Source organism: Passer domesticus, chromosome 4 (genome assembly GCF_036417665.1).
Source record: "Passer domesticus isolate bPasDom1 chromosome 4, bPasDom1.hap1, whole genome shotgun sequence".
NCBI lineage: Eukaryota > Metazoa > Chordata > Aves > Passeriformes > Passeridae > Passer > Passer domesticus.
Genome location: NC_087477.1, coordinates 58872329 through 58890215, shown reverse-complemented (window position 1 = coordinate 58890215; position 17887 = coordinate 58872329). Strand labels below are relative to the sequence as shown.

Sequence of the window (17887 nt, the reverse complement as noted above, 5' to 3'; positions counted from 1 at the left end):
TAATTTACCTGAAATACAGCAAAACAGACATCAAAAGCATATTTCTGAATTTAATATGATTCTCCTATTTACTTTAAAGGTCCTTGTCAGACATAAGTCTGTGCTCGTTAACATGTAAGTTCTTGTGAACAAAACATTAATAAAATTCTGCTGCTTTCACTTTGTAATATTATCAATTGTCTTGATGAGATCATTGTTCAGTAATACTTGATGGGTAGTGAACCTCACACTAATGAGGTTATCTGAACTTTAGGATGGGTTAATTAACCCTGCTTCACTTGCAAAATAGCAGGTTGAAAGTTTCAGAACAGAAATAGCAATTAAATGCTAAATTTACTTAACTTGCTAGAGAAATAGAACATGTAAAGAAAACTCAAAAGAATGGTCAAGTGTCTAGCAAGTATAATCACAGAATTTAGTGCTGAATTCTTCATTAATGTCCTCAAAATACTCTGCCTATTTGTTATCTCTTAAAAAGCATTTTCAAAATTACCACTGAAGGAACAAAAAAATTACATGTGGCCACTCAAAGGGGAAAGCAGCAGCTAAGGGAAGGATTTTAGGTTTCTTTCATGAAAGTATTGATCCAGACTCACATCAAAACCAGATGTAGATTTCACCATCTGTGAAATGTAGGAGTTGTCTTTATGAGATCAGGGAGATTGCTACAGCTGATACTACCAGCCATTACAAATTCATATATTTGTCAGAACAGAGCATTGATTTCCAAAGGCAGTCAACACCTGCCTTTAGCAGTTTTTCTGTGGAAAGGTGGCATGCTGCTTTTCATCGCTTAAGGAGCTCTGTGAATCCCATGTTACTGTTTTAGAATTTCCTAGGTTTGCTGCAGCCTGCATTACCTACATCTTTCCACTTTAGAATATAGGTGACAAACCTTCATAGAGCATGTTAGAGCTCTAGCCCTGTTGTGCTAAGCATGGCTGAGATCTTTATGATCTTACTTTACTAACTTCTCTCAAGAAAAGGACCTGGACCCCCTTCCCACTGTGTCTGAATTCAATTAAGGAAACAAAGGAATGGTGTGCTCAGTAATAACACAGGATTGAATGGTAGCAGACAGGCTCCAGTTTTACTTTGATTCCACAGTGGCTTTGTAGCATATGCTCAGGAGATAAAGAGAGCCAGGAGCACCATAGCTTGAATAGAAAGTCTCTTATTTGTAATAGCCATACAAAACAGCCACATCAAAGTAAAAATTGGTATTAAAAAAATTTTCAAACATATGAGAAATTAATGCAAACACTGTCTTTGTCCCTATGGCTTCTATTATGCTCCTTTATCGTAATATCATTGTCTTCTGCTAGGGAAATGTTTCTTTTTTTTATTAAAGAAATATGATATACCTTAGAGAAAAGAAAGGGAAATGAACTGGTATTCTAAAATCAAATGTCAGATCTTCCTCTACCTAAGCTTTCAGATGATTACAAAAGGCTTAGCTGGAAGCCAATTCTTATGCCAAGATACACACTCAAGCATTCCTATAGACTCACTATTTGAGCTGCACTATTATTCCTTTATACACTGTGCATTGGCCAGAAAGAAATATTATTTGCAAACACCAGATAAAGAAAATATTCTATATAGTTGCAAATCGCCTTTGCATCTCTAAACTATGCAAATACAATATTTGCTTCCCAACATTTCTTTTGTAGAAGTGTACTACAGAGGTTGCTTTTCTTTCTTTCCTCCTCATCCCTCAGTTTCCTCCACACTTGGGAATTTGACAAGAGTCTAAAACAAAGTAAAACACATCTGACTTTTCATAGCTGTTACTCAAAGTCACTCAAAGCTCTCACTATTATTTTCTTTATTAATAAGCATTCAATCAAAGTAAAGTGATCTAGATTAATTCTTCATGAGCTCCATTTCTGTCATTTTTCTGCTGAGACATGACAGCATTTTATGGATTAAAAAAATTATTTCTCAGTATTTTTCCCAAACACTTTAAGTTAAAAAGAAAAACAGCATAGACGCACACAGGTGCTATTACTAGAATATTACAGGGTAAAATAATGCAGGAGATTACCTCAGAAAATATCATATGTGAGTGAAAGTGTAGTAATTTCCTGCACTTGAATGGGAGACAGATTTTCCCCACCGGGTCTAGGTTTAAAATCACCAACTCAGCACATGCCTGTGATAACTTTTCCTTCATCTGTAAGTGAAGAAGATTTAGCAAATTACCAAAGCCCTTTGATTGACTTGATTTTCTTGTGTACATGTTTAAACTAAGAATTTCAGCCAAAAATTTCAAATACAAACTCAGTGGAAAAAATTATTTTACAAATAATGACAGTACAGTTGAAACTTTTAAGCACCTGTTATTTTACGTTGTCAGATGTAATTCTACTTTAACATGCTTTTATACAATGAGACATTTCCTGTTCATAAACAAATGTTAAAACTTCATGCAGGAATATATAAGAAGAATTTGCAAGTCATTATCTTCGTGTAATATCATTAATAAACATAATTATCTCTAATGAAATTTTTAGTTCAGCACATGAGCTTTTTTTTTACTTAACTTACACACAGGGATTAGATGAGAGACAAGGGGCAAAAGTTGTAATGGGAGAAATTCTGTCTGAACATAAGAATGAAGATTTCTTCTGTTAGGACTATGAAACACCAAAACAGGTTGTCCAGGGAGGTTGTGGAGTTTCCATCCTTGGAGATATTCAGAACTCAGGTGCATGAGGCCCCAAGAAGCCTGGTCTCATTGGATATGCTGTGAGCTGGAGGAGGATTTCTGGAGCTCCCCTCCGACTTGCATCATTCTATAATTCGTATAAAAACTGGTAGGTGTACCTTAGAAAGAAGCTAAACACCCACACACTTTGAGTCATGTAAGTGGAACTTTGGGGAGGGCTTTCACAAGAGAAATACTTTTTAAAATAATTATTCATTAATTCTTCTCACAATTTAAGAATTTTGACTTCTCCAGTGTTAAAAAAATACTGTGTCAACAGCCTGATATATTGATTTATAAGATTGCATTTTATAGTATATTCATCTCTACTTAATTATTTAATAAAGTAGTTTAAAAAAAGTAAAACAAAACAAATATGAGGTGTCATTTGATTAAAACTATTTTCAAGGAACTTTCACTAAGTATTTACTTTTGGGTGATCCAAAATTCTTTTCATTTTCCATTTGTCTGCTGACCTAAAAAAAAAAAAAAACAAACCAAACCTCCCTCCCCCAAACAACAAACCCCAAATACCTCATGCTTCCTTCTGATGCTGCTATTTTGTCATGCTCAAGTGACATATCAGATAGATAAGTATCAGCTCTTTCATCTTTTTTTTTTCATCCCATTCTCCAGCAAGGTCTCATCTTATAAAATATTTCCTTATAATTCATCTCCTAGTGTTTGACTTTTCAGTATTGAATATAATCCCATTTTTACTACCCCAGCATTCAAGATGATCATTGTCATATTCTGATATTCTCTGATGGTAACAGTGGGTCCTTCCTTTAATAACAGCTGCAAATTTCATGTTACATTTTGATTTTTCTAGTAGCAGAAAAAAAATAAAAGACAATAAAAATTAGTCCAAATCTCATCCTTTGGGATTTCTGCCTGTAATTTCCCTTGTCATGTTACTTCTGTGTTCACCATACAGTACTGGCACAGCCCCTTTAAATCAGAATCTTAACCATTCCACTGTTTTTTTCTGGATGTGGCTGGAGTGGAGTTAACTCTCTTCACCATTGCCCAGTGTGGGGCTGTGTTTTGGGTTTGTGCAGTGCTGATCAGGCAGGGATGTTCTGGTTTTTGCTGAGCAGTGCTTCCAGAGAGGCAAGGCCACCTCAGCTCCTCATACCACACCACTGGTGAGGAGGCTGGGGATGCACAAGGAGTTGGGAGGGGGCACAGCCAGGACAGCTGATCCAAGGGATATTCCATTCCGTATGGTGCCATGCTCCTGCCTGCCTGAACCAGGGCAGGAGTGGCCAGGGTGCTACTGCTGAGGCCCTGGCTGAGCAATGGTCAACTAGTGCTCAGCAATTGCTTTCATTTTCATCACTTGTCTTCCTTGGGTTTTATCTCTCTCTCTCTCTCTTTGTGACTTAGATTTTCACTACAATTTATTTCTAATGTTGTTTCATTTCTATTATTAAGCTGTTCTTATCTCAACCCATGAGTTCTCACTTTTACCCTTTCAATTCTCTTGCACACATCCTTCTGGGAGTCATAGGGAGAGTAACCAAGTGGCTGTATGATGCTTAGTTGCCAGTTGGTTTGAATCAAAACACTTCTTTTGTTCTAATTCTCATTTTCATCCATTTACATCATGTAATCAAAGATGTTTTACTGAACATTAGATAGCCGAGGTCCACCAGATTTCTCATATCTAGGGAATCAGTCACAGAATAAACAAGTGACATTGATCAGCAATTGTTAAGCATATATTGCATTTTGTTTCATCATCAGCTCTTTCTAATTTTGTCCCTTATGGTATTAAAACACCAACCAAACAAACAAAAAAACAAAGACCCACCACACAATTTACATAATTCTTGAGATTCCTCTAAGCAAAAAAAACCAAACTAACTCCAGGGTAAAAGGAGTTATCAATTCATCTCAGACTTCATATACAAATGAAACTTAATCTGAAACAATGCATCCTTTTAAACATCCTCAATCTAAAAGTCAAGTGAGAGCAGCAGCAGCTGCCACATCCTAATTTATATACCAAAACAAACAAACAAACAAATCCCATGGTAAATATCTACTAGCTAGTTGTGATACAGTTGACTTAAGTGTAAAGTTCAAAGACTTGCTTGAGAATATTCTACATCTAATATTATATTTAATAGATTCAGGACAAAAATAAACCACAATTATGAGTCACTAAATAGAAAAGTCACTTGCAGTTAAACATTATGTAAGATTTCAATTTCCTCAAAGACTCAAAACCAGTATCATAAAGTTGAAAAAGTCGTATATCAAATGAAAAAATATGATGTGCTATTAACAACTGAATGGGCTTTGCTTAAAGATTTGATTAAAAATTCAAATTAGTTTTGCACTTCATTATGAAAAAGTGTTGAGAGAATAAGTCATAAAACCATAGAATGGCTTGGGTTGGAAGGGGCCTCAAAGACCATCTAGTTCCAACACCCCTGAATTGGGTGAGAGCACCTCTCACTCGGGGAGGCTCCTAAAAGCCCCATCCAACCTTGCCCTGAGCACTGCCTGGGATGGGGCATCCACAACTTCTCTGGGCAACCTGTTCCAGTACCTCACCAGCCTCACAGGAAAGAATATTTTGATTAAATCTAATCTAAACTTACTTTCTTTCAGTTTGAACCCATTCTCCCTTGTCCTGTCACTCCATGTTTTTGTAAAAAGCCTCTCTCCGTCTTCCTTGTAGGCGCTCTCCAGATACTGAAGGCTGCAATTGCATCGTCCCAAAGTCTTCTTTTCTGCAGAATGAACAAATATACTGTAAGATGTTATGAAAAGTGGTAGGATAATGAGCCCTCTAAGATTAGCAAGTAGTACATTCTGAGAATTCAGTAACAAAACTGAAAAAAATCTGAAAACAGAGTGTCATGATTTGGGATGTGGAATCTCTTGCCCTACACTAGTTAGCAGTCAGGTTAGAAATTCAGTTCTCTCAGAACTCTACACCTTTTTTCTCTATCCATTAAGCATAAAACACAATCCCGTACCCTATCCTGAACTATAGAATGGTCCAGATTAGACATTCTCTATCTAGATTCATTCCTATACCTGGGCCACAGTGAGGAGAGACATTTGCCAGCTTAAAAACATTATTTGTCTAGATTTTCACACTAGACTTGTCTCTGAAGAGAGCCACTAGTCCTGCACTAACAGTGCTCAGGCACTGATGTCATCTCAAGAAATCTCCCCGGATGATTCTGGTCTTGGGTTGTTAATTTGCCTTATGGATGGATACCTGTCTGTGGTAGATCAGCGATTTTCTGCCGTCTGTGAACAGATGGATTGAAATTAGTTACTAATTGGGGTGAGGGACCTCAACACATGGAATATCCACCACCTGGGCCATAAAGTCATCTGTTCTCGTAATGCCTAAAAATGGCTCAGTGATATCTTCGTAATATTTGCAGCTGGGAAGGATCCAAGTTTCAATCTTTCTTTTGGCTGACAGTGCTGACACAGGCTTCAAACCAGGCAGTGATTAAATCTTAGTTTTTTGAGTTTGAAAACACAATATTGATTTGAGCTGCATTTTAAACTAGTAAGTATTCCTTCACCTCTTATGTAAGCAATCCACGTATAATAGCAGACCACTGTCTTGCAAGCAAAGCATTGCAATGGAATTATCTCAAACTGTCAATGTCTGTTTTAACACTTGCAAACATGACCTCAAATGTCTGGGGTGTCTCAAATGTATACATTTTGCTACAAGCTTTAAGACTTAAATCTTGGATTTGTTGCTAGAACTGGATGCTGTAACCATAGTGATTACCTTTCAGTTGCTAGACTTTGACTCTCCATGAAATGAAGAAGGAAGAGGCTTGGGGAGAGATTTAAACAATTCACCCAGTATTGAACTGACACCTACTGCCGAATCTATGTTGATACTGTAGAAAATAGGTATCTTTATGACAAGCAATCTTTGCAGACAGAATTTGAAGACTAAATACGATTAAAAACTGACTGAAATCAGGATTAAAGAACAAGAATTTTTCCTGTAAATACCAAAAGGGAGAAATAAAAACACTGTTCTCACACAGAGCACTAATCTTTAACATAAGAGATATCCCCATCACAGAAAGGCTTTTCCCAAACATCAGGTTGGTGATATAGGAGAGGATATGTGATAAAAACCAAGTGCTGGGCAGGGACTAAGCTGTCGTAGTTGCTCCCCTGGAGCTAAGACATAAAAACATTATCCATGTCATAAAACTGTGGCAGCTACCATTGCAGCAGACCACAAATGATACCTATTAAACCTAATGAACTTCATTTTGCTGTAGCTAAAACCAAGCTATTCTCCCATCCTGTCCTCTACACATTCTTAGTAGGATTACATTACCTACATACTTATTTCTTGCAGAAGCCACAAAAGTCTAATTCATCTGCAGCTATTTCACTGCTCAATATGCCAACATTTTTTGTCTGTTTTATCACATCTGTAATCTAGGGGAGACCCAAGAGTTAACATTCATCTGGCTGTCTTAGAACAAGAGGGCTGTCATGCTAAGACTTGGTGTCCATTTAAAGTCCTGTCTCCACTGTAGCCAGCATCCAATACTGTAGAAAAAGGTAAGAATCTTCTAACATAGAGAAGTGGAACAATCTCCCCCCGCCACCCCCGCCCCCCGACATTATTTTCATTCTGACCCACAAAAGGGAAGTTATTTTGCCCTGAACCATGCTAATTTATATTCCTCCCAAGATTTATTTACAACACACTTTCATAAGCCTGTTTTAACAAGTGCAAATTAGGTGTCACTTCTATCACTAAATATAGCAAACTGAAAAGCATATCAGAAGAGTAATTTATATCGCTCAAATTATGAGAAATTATAGGAGATCTTCCTGCAACAACACTGGTGAATGCTGGAGATCTATTTCTGGTATTGTGCTCTAGTGTTCGGAGTGGTTGGAAAAGGAGGCAGGACTATCTGCTTCTGATGATCTGCTAAGACCAATTGTTAGAGCAAGGTGTTCAAGTCCCAGAGCCACTGTCTTATTTTCTATCCTTTTCCAACGAAAATGGACTATTGCATCTGGAAAGTTTGCTGTAAGGTATGTTAGGAATTCAGTTTAGTGAAAGGAATGTACTAAGGTGAGAGTAAAGAAAGGCAGCCCTTGTTGTTTCCTAAACTCCATTCTCCACTCCACTCATTAGCTCTGTAATTATTGTCTGAGAAGGGTCGATCTTCAGGGAACAGATGTTCATACTATCCTGAGATACCTTAAGATGTTATAATAAGCTGAAAGCAAGCAGGAGGATAAATTATTTTTGTAGTTCAGTTAATTTATTACTATACCCTAACAGATCTAAAAGCCATTCCTGCTATAAATAAGTGAAAAACTACAAAGCCATTCAGATAAAATATATCCATCTGGAGAGTCCTGTGACCAGCCAGCACATTTATCTCAGCATTCAGTGTATACTGATGCAAACCCACTGGTTCTGTAAGTATTTAATCAAGGTTTGTGCAATTAAGTAAGGCAAATATTACTAAACCCATGCTTGACTTCACCTACACCGTATCATCAGGAGCCATAACTGAAGGCACTTGCCATATTGCTTCAAAGATTTTCTTGCTGCATGGCATGGTGCTGCATCCTACTTTGTGCTGTAGCTTCACTTGTCTCATTTCCTGTGAGGGCCTTAATTGTGATTAGAAGCCACCAGCCAGAACTATTTTATCACACTGAAGATCAGCAAGATTCACTGCCATTACCACAAAGAAGAAATCTATCCCATCATCTGCATTGCTGCTCATACCAGGAGAAATGGCATGACTTGGTCACCTCTGCTGTGCACCAAAACTTCCAAACAACTGATCTCCTGTCCCAGGGGTTCCCCCCGGTCAGTTTCTCGCTATCACCCCCTTCTTGCCACAGACTCTTTGTAGGTGGCAAGAGGAAAAGAGTTACATCTGTTCCATAGTTTACTCCTCTATAGGAGTGCTGCTTCACTGACGCTGGTTTCCATTTGTGTCCACAAACACCTCATTTATGAACACTGTCTTCAGAATAGCCAAGCCTTCTGGACCTCTCTACACTTCATGGTGCTCTGATAACAGCACCCGTGATTAGCTCTGCAAGAAGTTAAACCAGTCCTACAAAAAGCTGTAGGTGAGAAAATACCACACCTCAGCTTTGAACAATAGTGTCAAAAACCTAAGCTTCACAGTTTGGCCAGCTGCATGTAGAGCATCTCTGGCTAAATACAAGTCTATTTTAGTGTAAAATTAGTCTTACTACACAGTAGAGGCATTAAGAAACAGAAAAGCAGTCATAATTGTAGAAGGAGGAATAAATGCATAGGAACAATGCCTTCTTCACTATGAAAACACAGTGAAGTTCCATTCCTCTCTTGGACTGAAATTGCCTAATTTGCAAAACAGTGAAAACTTAACAGTAACAAACAGAAGTTTGCTTGTTTCTAAATTGAAAAGTATTCATGAGCACTTTTAGTTGACACAGTTAAGGTTTTACAATGACTCCAGAAATTAAAGCTTCAGAAGAAAACATTGCTTGGCCGACAACCCATGGATTTAAGATTCCCTCAGCCCTCAATAGTCCCTCTATCATATATGATATCAGTTGCAATAAATTCAGGACACACCAGACTTATGCCATCTGCATCAGTGATCATCAAGTATGGGTCACATAGATATTTTAACTTTACCCTTCATAGTGTGACACAGCTATCTCTAGAAAGCACCAAGGGAAGTGAAGCTGTGTGCAAAAGAACTGCTATGTGTACTTCTCCTGACCTTTCAAAATGAATATTTCAGAAGCACAGGGACATGTAAAAAAACCCCAGACAATCACTCAACAAACCAACTCCATGCTTCTGCCATCAAGGTTCCATCTGTCCCTCTCAGAGGTCACCATGCTGGACAAACTTCAAAAGAGCACCTTAACATTCTGTATAATCTATGTATTATTTTTTTCCAAGTTAATAAACAAGCCAACAGAGCCCAGGTAATACTGAAACAGTTGACTGGCTGCTGAGCTCCTGTAGTATTTTAATACTGTGAAAACACTAATAAACTTACATAGCAAATATAGGAGAGTAGATAGGCTACTAGATGCCAGCCCACGAGAGGCTTGGGTGTCACAGCCATTTGAGAAGGGTTTGTGCAACCCTGGCAATAGAACTGAGCTACTTCTGTCACTCTGACTTGATACTGTAGAACAGCTACCAAACCTGGTCTCAGCTGTAGCCCACGCCTGGCAGCACACTGCTAACTCATTCTGGTTCACCCTGGCCTCCTCTGACTAGGAAATATGAACATTGCCTTGACTGAGGACAGTGGTACGTGTGTCCTGTGATCTTTCACAAGATCCTTTTGTTTTTCCTGCCTCATTCTTGGGACTGTAAATCCCACTCCAGAACTGTAGTTTCACAGCTGCTCTGAGCTGCTCTGCAAAGCTGCTTTGGCTTCATCCTTCACTCTTAGTTGTCCTTTCCTGCCACAGAACCAATGCTTGGGTAGCCATTGATGGTGGAGACAGGATCAAGGAATTTACCTACACAAAAAAACACCATGCAAAAATAGAAATGACAAAGTTCATCTCTAACCTGGATTCCTTCCACTTGCTAACTAGTTATTCAAATATGTGCAGTCACACAGGAAGAGATGGAAGTAGCAGTTGTCTGGAGCTTCACTGAGGTGGAAGCCTTTTGAAACTTCAGTCTCAGAGAGAGGTTTTACTGCCTTAAGCATTAAATAAAACTGATTTTGAGGTTTGCTTTATTTATAAAGTCATTTACATGAAGACACTCTCCCGGATTTTCAGTATATTGGCACCAATCCCAATTTTCTGCACTAAGCTACTCAATTCCTCAGATAATTACTAATCCCATGTTCTTCTTAGTTATTTTGCAGAAAAGAGAGCCTGCACCTCCATATCCTAATCAGTACTCAAGAGTATTAATCAGATGCTTTCCAACTGACTGATGAGTTCTTTGTTCTTTTTTCCTTCTCCTAAAATGCCTACACATACTATACAGTATTTTGCAATGTTGGTTCCCATGAGACTGGCAACAGCACTGCATATGTAGGGTTTTAATCAGATTAATCATATTAAATTGGCCAGTGCCATTAGTTACCCAACTGATTATGCTGTTAAAAATAAAACAAAGTCCTTTACTATCAACACTCTGCATTCTGCTCTGAGGATTTAGTGTCAACAATACATGCATTTAAAAGCAATCTGATTCCCTGCAAAAGCCAAAAGCAAATTTTCCATAGAGAGTCTACATCAGTGTTGTGTACTCACCAGCTGTGATGTTAGATTATCATGTAAGCAGCTTAATAATATTTAAATGATGCAGCTCATGAGAAATCTCATGAAGGGTTTTTCCTCAAGCTGCCTTTTGTTGAAACATCCCAGATGAAAAGCTAGTATTTACAGCACATTTGGTTTGCAGTGATCCCAAGATGACAGAATTCAGGATCGGGAGGATAGCTGAGACAGGGAGCAGTGGAGTTAGGACTCAGGACATCAGGACAGTAGAATTTGGCTTATTTGGGTAAGTGCTAAGTAAAATTCCTCAGCAAGCAGTCACCAAGCAGAAAGAGTTGAGGCTGAATTTTTAAGAAAACCAGGCCTGCAAGAAGGTCAGAATTTCACCAGCAGAACTGCCAGTCTAAGACAGAAGCCTCCCCATGAACTAAAACACAGAATGGAGCATACAGGAGGAGGAAACAAGGCAACAGAACTGGCCAGGAAACCAGCAAGAATTACTGGTCAGCTGTCTGAAAAGGAGAGGAAAGGGAGCTGCTCTCTATGTGGGAAAACACCTGGAATACTTGGAGGTCTCTCTTGGGATGGATTAGAAGCCAAACCACAGTTTATGGATCAAGATTAACAGCCAAAGCAATATTGTTTGGCCTTGTATTGTGGGTATCTACTATAGACACCCTGGCCAGGAAGAAAATGCAGATGACATTTTCTTCCAACAACTGGAAGAAGTCTCATGTGCACAGGTCCTGTTCCTCATGGGACACTAACCACTGCTGTATCTGCCAGAAGAATAACACAGGAGGACTCAGGAAATCTAGAAGACTTCTTGAACACACCAGTGACAACTTCCTGGTAACTGAGAAGCTAACAGGAAAACATTATCTGTTAGACCTTGTAAGTTACAAGAATGAAAAAATTGTCTGAGATAAGAAAGTCAGAGGCAGCCTTAGTTGTAATGACTATGAATTCGGGAATCTGAGAGGAGAGAAAAACAATAAATTCAGGTAGAATTCAGGAATCTGAGAGGAGAAAAAAAAAACAACAAAAAGCAGGATCACAGCCCTGGATTTCAGGACACCAGCTAAGACTGCGTCTGACTTTCATGTCTCAAGTTCTCTTTCAATCTCATTGAGACCCTTCCAACCTAAATGAGTCTTTGATTCTGTGAGGCATAAAAATGTTGCTCTGGATCCTAGTTAGATGTGACAGTAAAAAGAGACAGGGCAACAAGAAAGGCTTCTCTAGTTACATTAATTGTAAAATGAAGATGCATACCACATGGGTAAAAAGATAATTAGGAGTTCACTGTTAAAAATTTCAAAACTGCTGCCAGCCCTGGCAAAAAAACATGTGTCATTGAGAAGGTCTCTGGTGACATGAAAAACAACAAACATTATACCCATTTCTATGTCCAGCCAAGAAACTCAGAATTCAGCAGGTGGGAAACCCATGGATTAAGCAGCAGCTGAGTACAAGCCACAAAGTGCACATTCATTGTGTAGACTGTATACTAAGTGACACTGGCAGGGATATGGGCAGAACAGAGAGAAATTATTACCCTCCCATACTCTGTAATGGTACTGCTGCACTTTCAACAGTGTCTGCCATTTTTTTCCTGATACTGAGAAACTGGAAAAGATCTACTGAAGAGCAATCAATGTGGCCAGGGCCTTGAGCACATGACCCATCAGGACAGACATGGGAACTTGCCTCACTTCAGTTGGCAAGGAGAAAAAGCAAAGGATAACCTCATGGCAGCCTTCAATGTCCTGAAGGGAAGACTGCAATAAAACCACTCTCAGTAGTGGCAGACGGAATAATGAAGGGCAGCAACTACTAACTGCACATAGGGAGGGTCAGGGTAGATATCAGGAAAGATTTCTTACCAAAATGGTAGTGCTGAACTGGAAGAGTCAGCCCACAGATGTTGTGGAATTCCTGTTCTTGAGGGTCTTCAAGATTTGCTAGAGAAAGCAATATCTTGGCCTGAGACAGAGTTGGTGACAGTCCTGCTTCTGACAGGAGACTGGAATAGAATTTCCATAGGATTTTGCAACCAGTAGTCTTCTAGTACTATGACAGTGTCACTAATACCCTTAGTGTTATCCACTCTAAGCACAAAATACCTCCGCTTTGACTGTCATTATGAAGGAGAAATGTCATGATGTTCCTCTATCCCTGGTTTCCAAATACAGTACAAAATGTGAATATCATCTGACCTATGATTTATGGGTTAGGATCTTGTAAAGCAGTCAGGGTGCCAAAAATATACAGGAAAAATATTTCTGGCCACATAAGTCATCTTAATCATGACCATTTTATAGAAAACTATTCAATCATAAGCCTAGTAATGAACAATGAAACAAAGTTGTCCTGAGCATTTAGAAAGAAAAAAAAATTAGAGTTACATACAAAGCTACAAAGCAACCAACCAATTTAAAAAAAATCATCAAAAATACCCACACATACCAAAAAAATCCCAGTAAGGTATACACGAGTTTAAAGATCTGGCAGCAGCTATGTAATTACTGTTTCTATTCCAGGTAGAGCCACTGACTCATCACATGTCACTTTGACCTCCATCTGCTTCACTTGAAAGTAAAGAGACTTGATATAGTAGAATGACAGCTGAGAACCAGGCAGGAGGAATCAAATAGATTTCAATCACCAGACCCATAGAAGTAGAAATAACTCCTGTTACTAAATAGGTAAAAAATAAATTTTATAAAAGCATCAAAAAAGATCAGTTGCTGTTTTTATAAAGTTAGCCCAACCTCATACTAAAATATATGTATCTTCCCTCCTACATTGTTAAGCGTCTTCTGGAGCCAAAGAGTCTAGCTATGATTGCCTGTCTTTATTTCTGATTTCTTACTTCAAAATTTGGCTTAAGATGAGGCCAGTTCTGCTCAACACAGAATTAAGGTTTATGGGGATTTTCTTTTGTTTCACATGATGAGCTAGTTCATCCTGTGACTCCAATTCATTTTTACATTGCTGATACTCACTTTCTTATGTTTTCTTTAACTATCTGTCCATTTCCTGTAAGATTTCTGGTTCTGTTACAATGGGCTTATACAATAGGGTTCAAGACAAAAGTCAACAAACCTCTCCCATCTGCTCCTAAAATTGCAATCAGGTCAGCTTCACCTGCAGCACCGTACACTGACGCCACAAGGAATTCTGCTGAGCTCTTAGCACTGTGTCATCCTCCCTAGACATGCAGCACACTCTGTAATGGTCTCATAGTTCATCCCTGCTGAGCTAAATGGAAATTGCAAAGGTAAAAATAATCAAGTGCTTCAGCAACAATCATTGATAGAAAACAAGCTGCTTTCCAATTATCTTGCTTATAGGTAGCAAGGGAAGTGGGGCTTAATTAATTATTTAGTCTTCTAGAATGTTTTTCCTTAATGGGAACTTGAAAGTGCTGGACCCTCCCAACTATCTTTGGCTTAGTTTGCTTTAGTCCTCACATCACATCCTTAACATATCACAATGTGCTAACCTGCTGTTCAGTTCATGAAATGATAACAGAGCTTAGATTAAGGCCGCCTTGGAAAAGGGAAAAACAAAAGGTCTTTTAGACCACCAAGCTGAACATTGCACATTAAAAGATTCCCTGTTTTCTCCTTAAAATATAAACTTTGTAAAAGAAAAAACAACTAACAGTACAGCAGACATGTGAACTCATGTTTTATTCCATCAGAATCCATATTCAGCTTATAAACATGGTGAAGTTCTAGTTCTGTGTCTCTCAGAAAGTTAGGTTATAATATAGCAATGTATTCCATGTTATATTCTGCTGTACTGAACTGGTAAATACCAGAGTAGAAATTACCAGCAAGTCCAAATTCTTCAGTTATTTTAATGTATCTCTTCTGGTTTCAGAGATTTACAGAGGTTTAACAGGAAAGGAAAAAATCTGTTCTTGCCCTTACATTATCTATTCTTATTCCACCTAAAAAATATAAAAGAATAGGAAAAAAAAATAGAATTACAAAAAGGAATTATTATTGCATGGTAACTCTTCAGTCTATTCCTTACTGGAATTCTAAATTGTTCATCTGACCTCAAGTACAATATGCTTCAATGGTCCATTCATTTTCTTTACTGAGAAATTTATACTGTGAGGCTTGGTGCCAGTATTTATCTATGAGGCTTCTTAAAATCATATTACAAAATAGCTTTCAATTTTGAGTTAAATAGACTAGTTTCTCTTACTCACATTTTCACAGAACTTCTCTTACCTAGGACTAGCACGTACGTACTTGTCTTAGCAGCCTAATGCACCTTATTAAAGCACTGATGCAGATTTACTTATAAGTTGTAACACACAACTACATACACACATTTACAAATTTCTGGTTTGATACAAAGAAATAAGAAATTTGCACAATTACTAAGAAAGAAAAATATCTCATACTAGTAAATCAAAATTTGTCATGGAAAAAATGGAAACTAGATCAGATACATAAACAGCACTATTAAATCTACTGGAATATCATGACTTTTCAGCAGAATTACAGATTTTTTAAATTACAAAAAGAACAGTTCAGAAAAAAAACCTGTTCAGTGTGTTTCTATAAAACATTAATTATTTTTAAAAACAAATAATTTGAAAGAACAGTTAGCTGCAGAAACAGATTCTCATTTTAATTTTAATTTGGGCCCTGCTTCTTAAACTCATGAATTGAATTTTTTAAATATGAAAGTTAAATACAGTGTGATTTATTTTCATATCTAGACTTATGCTTGAGATCTTGGGAAGCTTTCATAAGAAGCTAAAAAAATTCTGCAGCCAATTACCACTGCAGATGTGACAGATTCAGAAATTATTCATATAGTCTAGAGCTTGAAAGCACAAAATCCCCAGCAAATTTTACAGGGTAGAAGACAAGTAGTCATTAAATCCTCACTTCACTCACACCACTGTACCATACAAAAAATAATACAAGGACCTCCAAGATGTAGCTAGCCATATGGCTTGCCAGCATTTAATACTTCACTGATGAGAGATAAGAGTAAGGCTGTATTACATTAAAAAACAATTAGAAATTTTATAACTACAAAATTTGGGTTATTATACTGCAGCTGTAATTTGCTTTTCATTAAAACACTCTTTGACTATGCTTTTTAAAATATGAATTTACTGCAACAGGGACTCACAATTGTGACATCAGACTATTTTTCTTATTTAAATACTGAATGAGTAATACCTCCATGTACTGAGGAATGGGAAAAAAATTAGATAATTTGTTCAGTTAAGAAACACTGAAATTCCTTTAGGATGAAGCTCAGTATTTTTTTTCCTCATTAACACTTGCTGGCTTGCCATGTACTTCTCCATAGCACAGCACAAGTGCAGACCAGAGGATTGCTCTCTCTACTGTGGTGTTGCCAACAGCAGCATTTTCTGTAAAGCACAAATGCTGGATGAAATAAATATTTTTAACAGACTATGATGCTAAAAATAGCAATTCAACTTCTTCTAGTAGTAATACCCAAGAGACAGAATTTCTTTATTTTTCATATGATCACATCCTTTAAGGTCTCTTGTAGCTTACTCTGGCTATTCTTCTCTTGATTGCGCTTTGAGAACCATTGCATAGACACCATTCTCAATTGTTTGGTTTTCTATACAACAGCATAACAACTGCACAAAAGCAGCCTTAAGGCCTAGTGAAAATATAAAGAAAGGCAAGAAGAAGGAAAGATAATTATGTATAATCAGAATTTCTGTTCCATCTGTGCTGCAGGATATATAGGCTCTGCTGGATCAGGCAGAAGATGTAGAGGATAGCAGGTGCAGCACTGAGGGTTTGAATTTTATCAGTCATCTATGAAAGCTTTTCTACCTAAAGAGTTTGAAATAGGGCAGGTTAGGAAACAGATAAAATGTATGAAAACTGCACCAGAATAGTGCTGGGGGCTTATGGGGTATTAGTGGTGTTTGGTGGGGGTTTTGTTTTGTTCTTTCATGTTTGGCTGATTTTTCGGTTTGTTTTTAATTTTTGTTTTCTTTCATCCAATTCCCAACTCATTTTTGGAGCTGAGGGTAAACTTCACTTTAAGTGATGTTTCTAACCCACCTCTATTCAAGTTGTTCATTCAAAAACTTGCCTCTTTAGTTCCTGCTCCTCTGTACCCCTATTTAAATGAAACCACCTAGTCAGCAAAGTGCAGCATATATCTCACTGCATTACTTTGTAGTTCAAGTCTTGACCAGCACAGTCTGAAAAGGCAAGGTGTTTTGACCTCCTCCTAGTGACCCCTGCCAGCAAAAAACTGAACAAACCTTCAGCATACAGCCTCTTGTGTCTGTCTTGGGTAGCAACCAATTTGCAGACCTGAAAAGGGGCATATCTGTGAAATCCTTGCAAATCTGGGGTCTGTGCTGACAGTGGATGCAATTATCCTATTGTATATAACCACTGATCATCAATCATGATATTTCATCCATAAAGAAAAAAACCCAAAGAAAAGTACTGGCCCAGGGCAAGGAAAAACAGTATTTTTTATTAACAACTTTCACTGGCAAGTCTGTATTATAGCTCTGTTGGATGTGACTTTTCAAGTAGAAAGTCTTTTTGAAAGGTAACTGTGCTTTGATTTCATGGCAATGATACAGTCTTAAGAAGCCACTATAGATGAAGAGCGCAAATTGTATCAGACAGCTTTTATGCAGTTTCTTCAAGAATTAGAGTCCAGGCTAGGATTTGTGACAATGACAGAGTAAGATTTTCTATCACATAAAAGAAAGTCTTACTCCTGACCAGACCAATTTTTTCAGTAATAGCTGTGATTTTGATGCACTTCTACCATAAAAATGTGTGACAAAGTGACCTGTCACTTGGAAATAGGGCTGGAGGAGGAGATGAGGAAGAGAAAACATACTGCTGTTCTACTCATCTTTTAAGAGCTCCATGA

At 37.8% G+C, this 17887-nt stretch overlaps 1 protein-coding gene across 11 annotated transcripts in view; it reads left to right on the top strand.

The window, feature by feature from the left end:
- The window catches only part of GABRB1 (gamma-aminobutyric acid type A receptor subunit beta1), a 112385-nt gene that overhangs the window by 40381 nt on the left and 54117 nt on the right, over positions 1–17887 (top strand). Inside the window, exon 1 of one of the 11 annotated variants that reach the window (XM_064418257.1) lies at positions 5403–5476. The exons of the other annotated variants lie outside the window; for them this stretch is intronic. Coding sequence (XP_064274327.1) covers positions 5462–5476 — 15 coding nt within the window. The 5' untranslated portion in view covers positions 5403–5461. Of the gene's footprint in view, positions 1–5402; positions 5477–17887 lie in introns of those variants that run through there. 11 annotated transcript variants of the gene reach the window in all.